The sequence below is a fragment of the Electrophorus electricus genome, chromosome 15 (assembly GCF_041902795.1).
Source record: "Electrophorus electricus isolate QZ-2024a chromosome 15, ASM4190279v1, whole genome shotgun sequence".
Classification (NCBI taxonomy): domain Eukaryota; kingdom Metazoa; phylum Chordata; class Actinopteri; order Gymnotiformes; family Gymnotidae; genus Electrophorus; species Electrophorus electricus.
The window spans coordinates 2632501-2647692 of NC_137511.1; the positions used below are offsets into that span (position 1 = coordinate 2632501).

At 46.8% G+C, this 15192-nt stretch overlaps 3 protein-coding genes across 4 annotated transcripts in view; 2 read left to right on the plus strand and 1 right to left on the minus strand.

Annotated features, from left to right (window-relative positions):
• The window catches only part of LOC113591438 (LIM and SH3 domain protein 1-like), a 14417-nt gene extending 11949 nt beyond the window's left edge, over positions 1-2468 (plus strand). Inside the window, exons 4-7 of the mRNA XM_027031929.3 lie at positions 134-241; positions 722-797; positions 957-1051; positions 1161-2468. Of these exons, the coding sequence (XP_026887730.2) occupies positions 134-241; positions 722-797; positions 957-1051; positions 1161-1334 (453 nt within the window). The 3' untranslated portion in view covers positions 1335-2468. The remainder of the gene's footprint in view (positions 1-133; positions 242-721; positions 798-956; positions 1052-1160) is intronic.
• Positions 2396-8352, minus strand: LOC113591437 (kelch domain-containing protein 1-like). Of its 2 annotated transcripts, XM_027031926.3 has the most exons (13): positions 7814-8329; positions 7501-7571; positions 7026-7143; positions 6424-6536; positions 6006-6090; positions 5831-5929; positions 5673-5747; positions 5375-5433; positions 3790-3902; positions 3617-3689; positions 3446-3530; positions 3004-3083; positions 2396-2786 (listed from the first exon to the last, which is right to left on the minus strand). In XM_027031926.3, the coding sequence occupies exons 1-13, from the start codon at positions 7886-7888 to the stop codon at positions 2642-2644; spliced, it is 1191 nt and encodes a 396-aa protein (XP_026887727.2). In that variant the 5' UTR covers positions 7889-8329; the 3' UTR covers positions 2396-2641. The 2 variants fall into 2 exon arrangements, with proteins under 2 accessions (XP_026887727.2, XP_026887729.2); XM_027031928.3 differs by lacking the exons at positions 7026-7143; positions 7501-7571 and having other exon boundaries at positions 7814-8352.
• Positions 8353-9600: 1248 nt separating this feature from the next.
• The window catches only part of arhgap23b (Rho GTPase activating protein 23b), a 29769-nt gene continuing 24177 nt past the window's right edge, over positions 9601-15192 (plus strand). Inside the window, exon 1 of the mRNA XM_081697244.1 lies at positions 9601-9987. Within this exon, the coding sequence (XP_081553370.1) occupies positions 9979-9987 (9 nt within the window). The 5' untranslated portion in view covers positions 9601-9978. The remainder of the gene's footprint in view (positions 9988-15192) is intronic.

Below are 15192 nucleotides of genomic sequence, written 5' to 3' on the forward strand. Positions count from 1 at the left end.
CATAGCTTTGTCCTTATGAGAGGTTTTCATTTGGTTCTAAACGCTCAGCTGTGGGAGGCGAGCGCGTGTGCACCTGTTCCTCAACTCTGGATGCAGAGTCCAGCATAACTGTTAAAAAAACCTGTTTTACTAGGTGCTGTACAAAGAGGACTTTGAGAAGAACAAAGGGAAAGGCTTCAGCGTGGTGGCTGACACGCCGGAGCTGCAGAGAGTCAAGAAAACGCAGGACCAGATCAGCAACGTAAGGGGCTGTGTTGAGTTACCACCTCAACTGTCACAAACACAAACAGCAGCATCATCCAGCGCTGATGTTGACGTTTCTCTCCTCCCTGTCCAAAACACCACTTCCTTTCCCCCCTCTCTCCACTGGTTGATTTGATATTTTTGTGTGTTAGTATGTGACCCAGAAATCAGCCAAGGTGGATGTGTTGAGTGTGTCTCCCCGCCCATCAGGTCTACTTCCTTTTCTCCCCCCTGCACCATGCGCGCTGTCATGAGCCGTGGCTCATTGCCAAGCAGCCCTCGTATCACGTGACAGGCGGGGATGGGGGGGGTTTTGAGGTGTCGCTTCCGATGACTGTAGCTGAATTCTTCCTTAAAGGGAAGTGACCATGCTGACACCTTGAGTTTGGAATTCATAGTGTGAGGCTGCACCACTCTCCCCGTGACCATCACTCCAGCGTGTGCATGTACATGGGATGATTTATTGTCTTTCCATCAGATTAAGTATCATGAAGAGTTTGAAAAGAGTCGAATGGGAGGAGAGGCCCTGCCCACTGAGAGCAATGCCAACAAAGGTAATAATATAATACACTAACTAGTGTGTGTGTGTGTGTGTGTAGGGCAGTGGTAGCTCAGATGAGGCACATGTGCCTCTGTTGGGCATATAAATGCATAAATAATATAATCTCAACATGTATCTCAAAACATTACACCAATGCCTGTAAATTCTTTAGTGTGTGCAGCCTACCAGCCTAGCAGCCCTCAGAGCTACAACTACGAGCCCCAGCCTGCACGTTCAGCTGCAGCTCCACCGCCCCCTACTGGTGGGGTAAGGAACTTCACCTATTCACCACCTGCTTGCTCTCGCACCTTAACGCCCTTTGCAGTCATGTTATTGCAAAACCTCCACCATTTTGTGTGTGTGTGTGTGTGTGCAGAAACGCTATAGAGCCATCTACGACTACGTGGCGGCCGACGAGGACGAGGTGTCATTCGCAGACGGCGACGTGATCTTGGACGTGCAGCAGATCGACGAAGGCTGGATGTTCGGGCGCGTGGAGCGCACAGGCCTGCAGGGCATGCTGCCTGCCAACTACGTGGAGCCTATTTGAGCGGATCGGAGCAGAGGGCTGCAGGATGGGGGGGAGGAACAGCTCCCGTGCCATCCCCACTTAAGGAGTCGGTTTCTTCGTTTCTTTTTGCCCCAAATTCATGTCACTATTTGTTTTAACATGATTTTAATGAAATGAGAGTAAATGAAAGTGAAGCTTGATCAGGGTTCTGCGCTTTAGCTAGTTCAGAATAAAGCTGATTTTCCCATCAGCCACACGAGCATTCCCACCCCCCCGCCCCCAGCGTTCCTCTCCAATTCCCAGCACGGCGGTGTTCATCAGGTATCATGACTCGGATTGCTCTCCAAGGTTAGATTCTGCTGCAGTGGCAGAGGATTTTTATTTGTTTGTTTTTGTGTGACACCTTTCAGGGTGATTTTGAATGATGGGAATCAAACTCTGGGTTGCAGTGGCTGCTGGGAAATGTAGTCCTAGTCTTTTGCTTAACTGCCTCATGAGCGGCCAGCGCTCAAATGTTGTCTTACTCAGCAAAGTTTTCATGGCACTGCAGGTGGGCGGGGGAAGAAGCCCTCTGGAGTATTGTTATTTTTAATTTTTATGCACTTTGAGGGGGAAAATACCAAAAAAAAAAAAGTTTTATATATATAAAAAAAAAGGTACAGTAACTTACTGAAAATGTCATCCTGAAAGAAAAAATACTAACCCTAATGGAGATTTTATAGAACTGTGCGTATATATATATATATATATATATATATATATATATATATATATATATATATATATATATATATATATATATATATAATCAGTGACTTATCCTTTCATTGTAAGTTCATTTTGTAAAGAAGCATTCCAAACCATAATTATATTGAATAATAAATTGGTGATTAAAGCAGTTAAATGTAGTGTTTAAGTGATGTTGTCCGAGATGTCAGTGGTTTGTAACACCCACCCGATAAGGGTCAGTGAAGATGGTGTAAATATATGCCTGTTTCAACATGCTTCAAAAAATCCATTTGTTAATTTGATAAGCAGTTGTATCTTTTTAGATTAATTATAATTGCGTATACTTTTTAATGAGTCAGCCGCACTCTGTATGCAGTTTGCCCTTTATTTTTGCTATGGATCTACACCAAGTACTTTAATTAAACCTTATACCGTTCCCCATGATCTGGTAAAACCAACGCATTTCTAATGTTTTATGTAGATGATGCTGTGCATGCGTAACATCCTGTTACGCGACGAGAGTAAAGCCTGCCAATAACTCCTGAATGCAGTAACACTGCAGCAGAGGTGACCAGGCCAGCCAGGTAAAGTACGATGGAATGCAGGTTCACGGGAGCTCACATCACACTGCTCTGCTCGGGTTTCACGCGCGTCCTGAAGTACGTCATCCTCTTCTGAAGCGTCAACTGGATTCTCGCGGGCAAGTTCAACACCTGCTCCTCCAACGCGCACACGTGTTTGCCTATGCAGTCCTCACACAACCTAAGGAACGGAGAAGCAGTTAATTACAAGCTCTACTGTGACTCAGATGCCTTCTCAAGCCGTCAGATACCAGCCTTACCTGGTCCTCCTGTGTACACCATCAGGTAGTGTACACCATCAAAATATTCATTTAAAAAAATGAATTAAAAAAAGGCATTGTTCTAAACAGGGCCGTTGGACACAATGTAGCCAATCGCAAAACTTTCATAGCACCTACCTGGAGAGAGAGTAGGGCTGTGTCTGAAACACTAGCACGTCGTCACAGTGGCTTTGAGACGGAGATCTCAGCACCATCACCTGTGGGCCAATCGGGTGCGGTTAGCATGCATGGAACAAATGCTTCAATGAATGCTTGGCACATCCATGTTTGTTATAAGACTAGTTTGGGTATTAGAAGGTTGACTTCTCTATAACTCGTCATTGACACGATCAAGGACTAATCCTTACTGAAAAGGCTATACCTCCCACAGTTCTTTGCATCTTTCAAAGAAAGCCCAAAAAAAAAAAAAAATCCTCTTTGCATGTTCCATGCTGCAGTCTCCAGCTCGATTTGAATATCTGAGCCGACTTGCATAGCAGAAAGCCACAGATTTCACTGACTGAAGAGCAACTTTTCCCGCGATCTCGACGTTGCCTGTATACCAGGCTCGTGTACGTACCGAATCCGTGACCAGGACGTAGTCGCGGCTTCCCCCGAACACCACCACCTCACCGTCCTTACCCTGCGCGGCCGAGTGCCACAGCCTGAGGATGCAGGCGTTTGTTCAGTACTTTTCTCTCCGGCCCGTCTCGCCGCTTGCCCCGTTCACATTCACATGCCCCTCTCTTACCTGGGCTTGTCTGTATGCAGATGCTGCCTCTGCCTCCAATCCCCCTTCACAGTGTCGAATTCCCAGCCGTCGCCTAGACGGGGTGTCATTTTAGAGCATTCGCAAAGAGGGAAAAAAAAAACAAAAAAACATGCTGGCGACAAGTGCGTGTGCACTGAAACCTTTGAACTTACTGAGGACCTGGCCCGAGGTGCTGAGGCCACCAAAGAGGAAGAGGGTGCTGGGTGAGGAAGGGGTGAGAGTGTGCAGAGAACGGCCCATGGGGAGGGGAACAGACACTGGGTCGCTGAGGTCACGCACACCGGACACACACACACACAAAAAGGCATGAATTAGATGTTTCTAACATGCCAGAAGACTCTCCAAGCAGTCAAGCTGATGGAGTAATCTGATATGTCATGCGGACGAGTCACATGAGTTGAGATGCTTCTCTGATTTGATCTGCATCAGGGGATTTGTTTAATATTATCTGGGTGCCTGTAACCATGTCACTCTAATACTGCTTTGTGACTTTCACCAGCATTTCCTCGGTTACATTTCGGTTTCAGCAGCGTTTCCTGGGTTCTTAAAAGAAAAATGTTACTTTTGATCCTCGACAACCTGCCTTGAGACAGTAGATGAAAACGTGAAAATCTGCCAACCGTACATCACCAAAGAGTGATGCTAATTAATGTGTACTGTCTTAAACAAATGAAGTCAGGTGGTCGATGCCTTCCTTTTCTAACCACAGTTTCAGAATGTTAATGGCTACACATGTTTCTCAAGACCAGAGCCTAAAAGAAAAGGTTTGGACCAAAAATGCCAAATAAGTTAATTTATTTCCCCACAGTGCTCAACAGTGCAACCACCAGCTAACCACTGGAGCCTGTCATTAGTGACCAAAGAGTCTTTAGATGTCCTCCAAATGCAGGTTTTTCACATTTCACAAGTGGTTAATATAAAAGTTTAGAGTCTAAGGATAAGGCTCCTGACGACTGCTTTAATAGTGTTTAAATGCAGATTTATTGAGGCTATAATGTCCAGAATGCTTTTAGGGTGTTTATTATTAAAAGAGAAGTGTTGTGAATAAGGAGTACTATTCATCTCTTGTGCATTCAGTTTGCGATTAGCTCATGATTCAAAACCTTCTTTTGCACATTAGGAAACCTGAAAGAATGACGCCACTTTCAGATGTGAATCATTAACCAAAAGAGCCATTTTAGCTGACGTGGGACGCGACTGTATGCAAATAGTAACTGTAGCTACAAATTTGCAACAGCTGCCCTACTGCTGCGCAAATAGAAGTTAGCGCTCGGGACAGAACTGTTTTTAGTGCTCTATAGCCGTTGTTCTGACCGACAAGATGCTACCGTTGTCAAATACTGGTTCCAGTGACAAACATGGTGTAAAGCCCTCCATGTTACACACACAGGAACGATGTTCCTTGGCCTACCAAATTATTGGGAAAATTAGGATATGCGTTTTGGCACAGAACAGCTTTAGTTAGCTTGAGTGTTTTGATCTGTAAACCAATCATTAGCATCATTAATGGCACCCTAATGCCATGACAGATGTGGAGAATGACATCAACTACTAGGATGTTGATGTTTGTCAGGGTTGTCCATCGCTGTGTTGTAGGACATGCGAGATGTGCATGGCTGAGCTCCAGTCAGCTGCATGCTGCACGTTAAAACGTGTGCACAGAATGTGGGGTGTTTTTACAGAGTCGCTCATCAGGCCAGAGCAGGAAGGAGATAGTGAGAGAGAGAAGGCACTCACATGTGTGTCCATGTCCATGTGACTAGGTCCAAACAGTGGATGTCTATAGTCTGCCTTTCCTGTAATTAGACATGAGGGTTGTTGGGTTTTTGTGTGTGTGTGTGTGTGTGTGTGTGTGAGAATGTTCCTCATAGTGAAATTTAAAGACTGTTGCATCCAATTCATCTGCCCTACCATGTCTAGTTTAGGTGATGTAAGGCAAAATGTGAAAGGAATGAGTTAATGAATTTTTTAAAAGAATGCATTTCATTGGCTAACACAGGCATGTGGACACAGTTGGGGGCTATCAGCTACTCACCAGCCCCCCACAGATGTAGCCCCTACTGTCCAGGCAGGCGCTGGCATGCGAAGACCTGGGCTCTGGAGGCTGGCCCTGCCAGACGCGCATCACCACACATCATATCATCATCATCATCATCACGACATCACGAGCACACCCCTTCGTACTGGGTTTACCTGGGTCCGTGGTTCGGTCCACGTGGCCGAGTCAGGTTCGAAGACGTGGACCTCGTTATTCCAGCCCCAGAACCTGAAGAGCACATCGCCGGCAGTCGGCTGTGGGGGATGCAATCAGCTCAGGAATGAGGAAGAGGTTGGATGTTACGCCTGGAGCAAGCGTGGCTGTCCTTACCCATGATGCCTCATCCACTGTAAAACTCTTAAAGTCGTTGACCTCGCTGGCTGTTTTGCATCCGTATCCACCAAAGTAGATAAGCCTAGGTACAAAACGCAAAAACTGTTAGAACAGGCAACCGGTTCATCTGTCATACATATCTACATTCAAACACAATACAACAGATTTGGTTAAATAACTACTATGCATTCAATCCCTCCTGAACAAATACCAGTTCAAGCTCTATGCTCAGACGTAGGCTAACAAGGGGAGATTCCTTGCCTACTTCGTTTTTAGGAACACCAGTTAAACACAGTTAAACTCCCAACTTCATCTCACTGATCTCAGAACCACACTGAGGTTTCCACGCACGACTACATCAACGAGATGCCCGAGAGTGAGGCGACCTTGCCATGCTTGGCGCGCTCCCGTGTACCTGTCCGTATAGGCCCAGCAGGAGTGCCTGTCTCTGGGGGAGGGAGGGGCCCCTGCTCTGGCTCCCATCTTCCTCCAGGTGTATTTTTCATCCTGTAGGTCTACACAGTACATCTACCAAAACACATACAGGAAAGTTAATAATATCAGCTCAAAAAAATACAAATAGGAAAAACAAAACTACTAACAGCAACATCTAATAACATAACTACACATGCCAACATTCTAGTCAATTCATTGCCCAGATCACCTGTCTGCGAAACTAAGCAAGCCTAATGAACACGATTAAGCCAATCGCTGCTCTTCTCGGCAACTGGCACAGTTGCCGTGATTATTCTCAATCGTGTCTCACATCCCTTTTCCAGCCTCAATGGCTAGTTTTGTGATGGCTCTTTAATTTTTAATTTATTTATTTATTTTTAAACGATACAAGCATAAAAGGACGACACCTAACACGTTACACACAATAGATGTTTATTGGGCGAGTTTTCTCCTTTCTGCAAAAACACGTTCAACCGCTTCTATTGTAGTGAGCACCCTGTACCAGTCAGGCTTCTAGTAGGCTGGGCGGACTGCCCACAGGCTGGGAAGAAGACAGCGCACCTGATTAGTGGGACCTCTACCATCACAGCCCCCGAAAACGTAGAGCATACCCTGGAGGAATGAGCCACATGTCTGAGAAAGATGAGGAGGTACCTCCCCACCCATTCCCCTGTGAGCCCTGCCACACACACACACACACACACACACACACACACGGTTGTTTGGTTCTTGTGTTGTTGCCACTAGTGACATAAGCACAGTTTGTAACTGATACCCTTCATTACCTATATGGTGTTACAACATGGACAAGCTATAGGCATATACACAAAACAAGCTACCAAAATATGTGGTAAGACATCTCTGACAAGTCTTTAATAAAGCAGGATTTCAAATACAAGCCAGGGAATGTGGCAAGATGACGTACTACTTAAAAAATCCGTGCCTGTTCAACAGAGATTACAACCATGGTGCTGGTACCGTAGTCATAAAACAGTAAGTCAGCACACAGGAGAAAAACAGAAAGGTATATTCCCACCATAGTCCACTCTCCATATCATAAAGCCAGATCTCATCACTGGGTAACGTAAGCTCTTCTCCGTCCACATACTGAAAAGGACAAACCAGTGACAGTCATGGAGGCTACCGGTAGTTCATTTTGCAAACGTGACTCTCTCGCAAGGCAGATGAAAAGTTGCGAGCAAGAAAAGAAATCTTTGACAATCAGAGCAGTTGTCAGTGGCGCAAGGGGGACATCAACGCATTTGTATCTGTCCCGGGTGCTGTCCCTCTAACTTCTGCGGTCATGGTAGGACAGTATAGACTGGAGGTGTAAGTTAAAACCGACTCACCTGGCATCCGCCCCAGACGTACAGCGTGCTTCGTGTCAGGACGGCTACATGGTCGCTCCGCGCTAAACCTGCCATGCGTCCCGTGTGGTTTCCTGGGTGATGACTGAAGCCGTCGCTGTCAGCTCGGAGAACAGGAACAGGAATCAAGCATGTCCACGGGGCGCAGGATGAGAGCGCTAACAGGAAACGGCGACAGCAAAACCATCAACCTCGAGAGGTCTCAACGCGCAAAGAGCGAGGAACGAATTGGGTTTCCCTGCCTTGGTAACTTCTCCAAAGGATCTTTAGTAATGGCACCAGAAGAATATCATTGAGTGAAGACGTTTTCCGGAGTGTGCGTAATTTATCTCAGCTGCTCCAGTTCTACACAAAAGATAACACAGGCAAATGACTGTAGCTAGAAACAGTCTCTATGTGATTAGAAACATAACCTCTATGTGATTAGAAACAGCATCTATCTGAATAGAAACAGTCTCTATGTGATTAGAAACAGCATCTATCTGTGTACCTACTCAATGACACAAACAGGAAGACCCTATAAAGAGAACCAACACAACTCTTAACAACACAAATCTGAACTCTGAACTGACGAGCAAGTACTAAATTCCATGTTTCTTAAGTGTGTATAGTGCAATATGCACATTGCATAGAGATGACTAAAATCAGAGGTGACTAAAAGTGTTATGTCACAGAGGAATAAAAACTAACAAACCGTTACTGTAAGATTAAAAACTCACGGATAACGTCGTTTTCATTCAAGTGATTTTTTACGAAAATTGATTTAGCGCTTTAAAATGTTTGTCGAGATCGAGCAATTTTCGTTAAACAAAATCACTTGACTGGAAACGTAGCAAATACGTGCAACTGCCAGGAGATGTCGCAATCTTACAAGTCAAGTCTCTCGGTCATCATTACACACAAGTCCTATGGTGCGAGTACTGTGGTTTTGCCTGTTTAGGTTGCATTGTCTCCACCTAAACAATTGCATTTACTAAAATCATCAGGAGGTTGCCTTTATATTAAAGAAACCTGCTAATTTAGTCGGCATCCTGGGAATGTACATTAAGATTATCGCTAGATTGTGATTTTTTAACATCGTCAGATAACATATGTGGATGTACAATAATATTTCGTTAGCATGTGAAGGCAATCTAAGGTGCATGATTTCAAATATGTGAGCTAGAAGCAGCGGGTCTACACCGGGTGTGAGTTTCCTGTTGTTGAAGGTTTGGGAGTTTCCCGCGATACAGTTCGAGGGAAACGCCAGAGGATGTCCTGAGAGCCTGAGACTCTGACTCTCTCTCTCTCTCTCTCTCTCTCTCTCTCTCTCTCTCTCTCTCTCTCTCTGTGTGTGGTGAATGAGTGAGAGAAGTGATTTTTGTGTTTTTTTTAAAATGGGTTCACATTCATTAAAAAACAAAAACTAAACGAAAAATGCCACAAAAAAAGGTCACACAAACAAATTCTCTTTTGACAGAACTACAATACCCAGGTTCCCATGGCTTTACCTCAGAGGACAGACTCAAAGCACAGGCGACCCAATGAGGCTCCGGCAGAAGCCATATGGCTGGAGAACACTAGCTGGATTTTCAGTAGTGGTTGTCAATGGAGACGGCACTCTCTATAGAGGAATGGGCGTGACAGCTGCTGGAGAATCCACTGCACGCGAAGCCATCTGGTCATGTGACCTTGCCTTCTTACTATTCCTCTGATCCTCCTCTCTCTAGCCGGTAATGTGGCGTGTGTGTGTGTGCTGTTCCATCAGAGAGAGGAAGGCAGGGTGGGATGTGGGGGAAGGGAGCTAACGGGAGGGAGGAGAACGCTGAGCCAAAGCAGGAGGTGAAACTCGCTCAGAGCCAGCAAGCCAGCAGGCTGGAGAGAGCAGGGAGCTAAAGAGAGGAGAGGAGGACCGCATTCGCACGCGTAGCCCTGGCCCACGCCCCCCTGAGAGGAGGTCCGCACGCCGCTTGTGACGCTCCCACGGGGAGACGGAGGGAGAAGGGTAATAGGAGAGGCAGTGGGACGAGCATGGAGCCTCCGGAGGGGTGTGCAGACGTATTCCCGCTCCCGTGGCCGCGGCCCTGGAGCGACCGTTCCGAGAGCGCGGCGGAGCCCTGCTGGAGGCGTGCCAGCGTTTAGGGAGCCTCAGCGAGAGCGGCGCCATCATGGCCCAGGTGAGGCGGCGGGCGGAAAGTGGGTGGGGTGGACGTGGGTCGCTCTGAGAGGCACCAGGTGCGCCGCCCCGTGGGCGAGTAACGCTAGCGTACGTACCCTCCAGTGACGTGTTGCAAAGCAACAGTGTCAGCTGGGAGGCAGGGAGGGGTACGTGCTCAAGCCAATGGCTCCGTGTCCAAAGATTGCATCTGTTTGCATGGAGCATGCAGCTCTACCATTTCGAACGGTTGTGTGTGTGTGTGTGTATGTGTGTGTGTGTGTGTGTGTGTGTCTGTGTCTGTGTCTGTGTCTGTGTGTCTGTGTGTTTTTATATATATATATATATATATATATATATATATATGTGTGTGTGTGTGTGTGTGTGTGTGTGCGTGTGTGTGCTCAGACACAGTGGACCCCACCACAGAGACGGTGATTTATATATGAGCACTATGTGTGCAGTATGCTGATAAAATCTCTACCCAGTTATGTTTTTCTGAAAGACCAAAAGGTCTCGATATGGATTTATGGTAATGTTATGAAAAACAAATACATGTGTCTAGCAGAATGTGGAGGGTGTGTGCATAACTGTATGGGTGTGTATAACGTATGGGTGTGGTTGTTGGATAATTTAGATAGATGTATTACCCAGCAAGCTCTCTTCCTGTTGAGCGAACTTAATGTCTCGCACATGGAGCTCACGCACGTCAGCTGCATGTTACCAAGCAGCAAGTGCTACAGTAAAAGCCTCAGTGATGTGTAGGAGGCCAGAATTGCCTTAGTGGCTGAGAATGTGGAGGGGAGGAAAAAGCCCACACGGAGAGCACTGGCTGCAGAGTGCCGTGCCACGGATTCTGGGGGACTCTGGTTCACCGAATGTGTTTCAACCTCTTTTTCTCTCCTTGCGGTTGTGTAACTATGAGCTTTGTAAGAGGGATCCGTAATCGTCTGGTCTCGCGCCAGCTTGTGTACTTTTGGTTTTGGTCAAAGGAAACTTTAATCACAAACCCGAATGGAAACCGATGTTGTGGGTGTTTTCGTACTTTCTTATGGGACTGGCGGGCTATTCCAAGTTGTTTTGCGTTTGGCTGCCAGGATGGAGCTCATTGTTTGAAAACATGGCAGTTGAAAGGCCCAGCTTATGACCTGGTGGAGTGTTTATGCCTATCTCGTAACACTGAAGTTAAAAAAAGAGGCAAAGGTCATGTGGTAGTAATGATTTTAGATGTGTTCTATGAGAGGGCTGAGGAACAGGCAGAGCAAAACCTCAGTGTGGGAACAGGACAGAAATGTACACTGGGCACAAGAGCGTAAAGGAAATCGATCTGTAGATAGTGGAAGAGCTGAGAGTGTCCTGTCAAACACAGTGTACTTCACTACAAAGATTGTATGGGTGATTGTAACAGCAGCTTGTGTGTGTGTGTGTGTGTGTGTGTGTGCGTGTGAGGCTGAGTTGTAGCTGCAGTTTGTTTGTTTGTTTTTTCTCCAGAGTTTCCAATCCAGCTCATCTGGATCTTCTGTAGTGGCAGTTATCTCCTTCTGTATCTCTCCCTCTGTGTCTCTTTTCCCACCCCCTTGTGTCTTCCATCCTGTGTTATTCTGTGTCCGCACACCCCTGTGTGTCCGGCAGTTACCTCTGTACTTCATCTATCTCTGTTCTCTCTCCTAATTCAGCTTTTACAGATAACTGGATCTTTTCCTCTTTCAGTTCACTTCTCATCATTTCACTGCCTCTCTAAACTTTCTGTGTGTGTGTACACATGCATTTAAACACAGTACAGTAATGGCTGGGACCTTCCGTCTTCCTGGTATCTCTGACACTGGTAGACTCGCCTACAGTCTCTCTCATCTCTGCTCATCCTTTTTCCACCGAGAGAACAGATCCTTAAACAGATCAGCTTAAGGAACATTGTGCATCCTGTAAGCTTCATGTTTATAATACTCAAAGTGCAGATGTAAGACTTTCTTCAGGCTCCCAAAGCACTTTGCCTGACTCACAAATCTCCGGAGTCATCCTCTAGGTGCCTATCTTCCCTGAGTACAGATACGTGCACAAATAATAAAGGACCCCCACCCCATTGAAACATCTTTCCAAAGTAGTGTGATCTTGGTTTGTTTATTCGCTCTAATGGTCTCGGCATGCAGGCTGCCAGCGGGCCTCACCCAAAGCCCCTGTGAAGCCGTAATGAGGTCGTTTGAGAAGTCTTTTGTCTCGCTCCAGTTCTCTCGCGGCCCTGCAAGAGCTCGGGTTCTGAGAGCCTGGACCTGGCACCGGTGTTTAACTGTCCATGGGCTGACTATTGCATCAGCACGTGACAAGTGAGAGCTGGGAAATGCGGTATTTCTTTTCAGTCGGCAGCTGTTCCCTCATAAGAGCCTGTACACACACACACACACACGCACGCACGCACGCACGCACTCACGCACGCACGCACGCGCGCACGCACACGCACTCGCGCGCACACTCGCACACGCGCACGCACACACGCACGCACACGCACGCACACAGACGCACACGCGCACACACACGCACACACACACGCAGGCATGTTCTGATCTAAGAGTAAAGATGAATAGCGCTGTTCTCATGTTGACAGGTTATGTACTATGACAAGTGCGAGGGTGCTTGTTGTGGCATTGAACATTGAACGAGCTTGTCTGACACTCTCAACTCTTAAGAGTTCAGTGTGTGAATAACTGCAAAAGCTTTCAGAAAGGATCCAGTGCGTTACCTAGGATACTAATGCTTTCTTTTTGTCCCAACCTGGCACTGGGGTGCTTGCAGTGGGAGAGGTAGGGGATTCACTGGCCTATTTATATCTTCAGGAATGTCGTGGTTGGTTTCAGTGTTTCTGAACTGCCAGACAGGCATCTGTAACATGGGATTCTAATGACTTAATAATGGCATTGGTCCTCCTCTGGCTCTGTATTGAGATTCTGCCGATAAGGAAAACCATCCAGGCATGAATATGGTCTGAAGCCTGCCGAGAACCGCAGGACGCGTGTCCCCGGAGCGTAACGGCATGGCGATGGCAGCTTCAGACTGACAGAAGGGCCAGCGATGACATCATCCACAGTCTGCAGGCAACCAACGTTTAAGCGACTGAGCTCTATCTGTGCCGCACCAATCTTCATCTCAGTTGACGGCACACATGCGTAGCTGGCCGCACTGGTCACACCAAACGTCGCGTGCTGAGCCCGAGCGCTGCGCCTGCTCACTGCAGGTCGTAATGCAGGCATGCGCAATATGGATTAATATGGGCAGAGGTATGGCCTTGTGACATCTAGTCAAAGACGAAGAGGTCCAGCCTTACGTCTGAGCACGTGTTGAGGTATCAGGGTGAACTAATCCTCATACGAGCTGTGTGAGTCTTTACATTGCTGGAGGTAAGAAATTGAGAGGGAATAAGAGAGATGTGGGGCAGGGACAGAAAGGGAGACGTCACTCGTGGGATTGTGGAGCGGGTAAGGGAGACGTCACTCGTGGGATTGTGGAGCGGCTAAGGGAGACGTCACTCGTGGGATTGTGGAGCGGCTAAGGGAGACGTCACTCGTGGGATTGTGGAGCGGCTAAGGGAGACGTCACTCGTGGGATTGTGGAGCGGCTAAGGGAGACGTCACTCGTGGGATTGTGGAGCGGCTAAGGGAGACGTCACTCGTGGGATTGTGCAGCGGCTAAGGGAGACGTCACTCGTGGGATTGTGGAGCGGCTAAGGGAGACGTCACTCGTGGGATTGTGCAGCGGCTAAGGGAGACGTCACTCGTGGGATTACGGTGTGGGTAAAAGAGATTTCACTCGTGGGATTACGGTGTGGGTAAAAGAGATTTCACTCGTGGGATTACGGTGTGGGTAAAAGAGATTTCACTCGTGGGATTATGGAGCGGGTAATCGTAGTCATAGCAGAGGGGCCTTTCACTCTCGCCCCTCGAAAATACTGGGCCTCCAAGAAAACAAAGCAAGCGTTTCCAGGAAATAAACATGGCTCAACATATTGTCTATTTTTAACCGCTTCCATGGGGAGGCCAGGGTTGAGGGTTAGCCACTTGGGTGAGTGAGTATGTGTGTGTGTGTGTGTGTGCGTGTGTGTGCGCTTGTGTGTGTGAATGAGCTGAACTGAGGAAGATGAGAGCAACGTAGTGTGAAATGTGTGATGTTAAAGGTGCAGGATTAAGACGGGTGTGTAAGGGGATGAACACGCTGTGCTGTAGTCTACATCACACAGCGACGCCTACACTCCACCTCTCATCACACTTCTGCTAGCACCGTTATTATAAGAACGAGTGTCACACGTTATTCTCCTGTTCTCATTGGCCTCACGTTTGTTTTTATATGAAGTCAGAGCCTCACGTGACAGGATCTGCAGGAGTCAGGTTTTCCTCCAGTGGGTTGCACATGCGCGCACACAAATTCTTTTAATTAGTATGCCAGTTTAACAATTATGTTGAGAATAATTATCCATCATTTGTTGTATTCCCCCATTAGCCAGCCCAAATATAGCCTAAATAGCATCATAGTCGAACAATTAAAAACTAGAACATTTCTCTGACACACATATGTGACTGTTATTGCACACTACGCCCTCTGAGCGATAACCTGCGAGTGCTTTCTGACGCCTCCTGGTGGTCAGAGTATGCTAGTGGACGCCTCCTCCGTGAGCCCTCACCACGGCTGAACAGGGCAGGTGTTCCTTTTCTTTCTTTCTTTCTTTCTTTCTTTCTTTCTAAACAACTGTGTGACTGCATCCATTTAAATCCAGAAATAACTGCCAAAAAAGACTCTCTCAGGAATTAAAGTATTCTTGCAGCGTTCTTTCAACAGTGACTAACTGATGCTATGATGTTTACATGCAGCAACATAAGAACTTTGCCAGATTATGGAATCAAACATGTCCTATCAGAATAAGCAACAAAATAACATATTAGGGAGTATTTATATACATTTCTTGTTGTTTTTATTGTGGGAATTATATAATATAGTAAATGTGGGGTTTTTTCCATGTGACCTAAATACCTTTAGCAGGTCAAATCCGCCCTCGAGGTGTAATGTCATCCCAGACAAAGTGTTTATAATGGATGTTGTAATGAAAAGGAGTTGTGACATGGTGGTCCTGGAATGACCCCCCCATCCCACGCCCCTCCTCTCGTCTCCTCTCATCTCCTATGTCACTCATCACTTTCTAACCCCGTGTCTGGACTGAATTCCCACTTCCCTGCCTGTATTATGT

Excerpts from the sequence above, each read along its gene's own strand:
- LOC113591437 (XM_027031926.3), bottom strand. The coding sequence starts at position 7,888 with ATGGCAGGTTTAGCGCGGAGCGACCATGTAGCCGTCCTGACACGAAGC. Across the intron at positions 5,930-6,005 it reads CAGTGGATGAGGCATCATGG|CCGACTGCCGGCGATGTGCT; the intron begins GTAAGGACAGCC and ends CATCCCCCACAG. Across the intron at positions 3,084-3,445 it reads ACGTCCTGGTCACGGATTCG|GTGATGGTGCTGAGATCTCC; the intron begins GTACGTACACGA and ends ATTGGCCCACAG.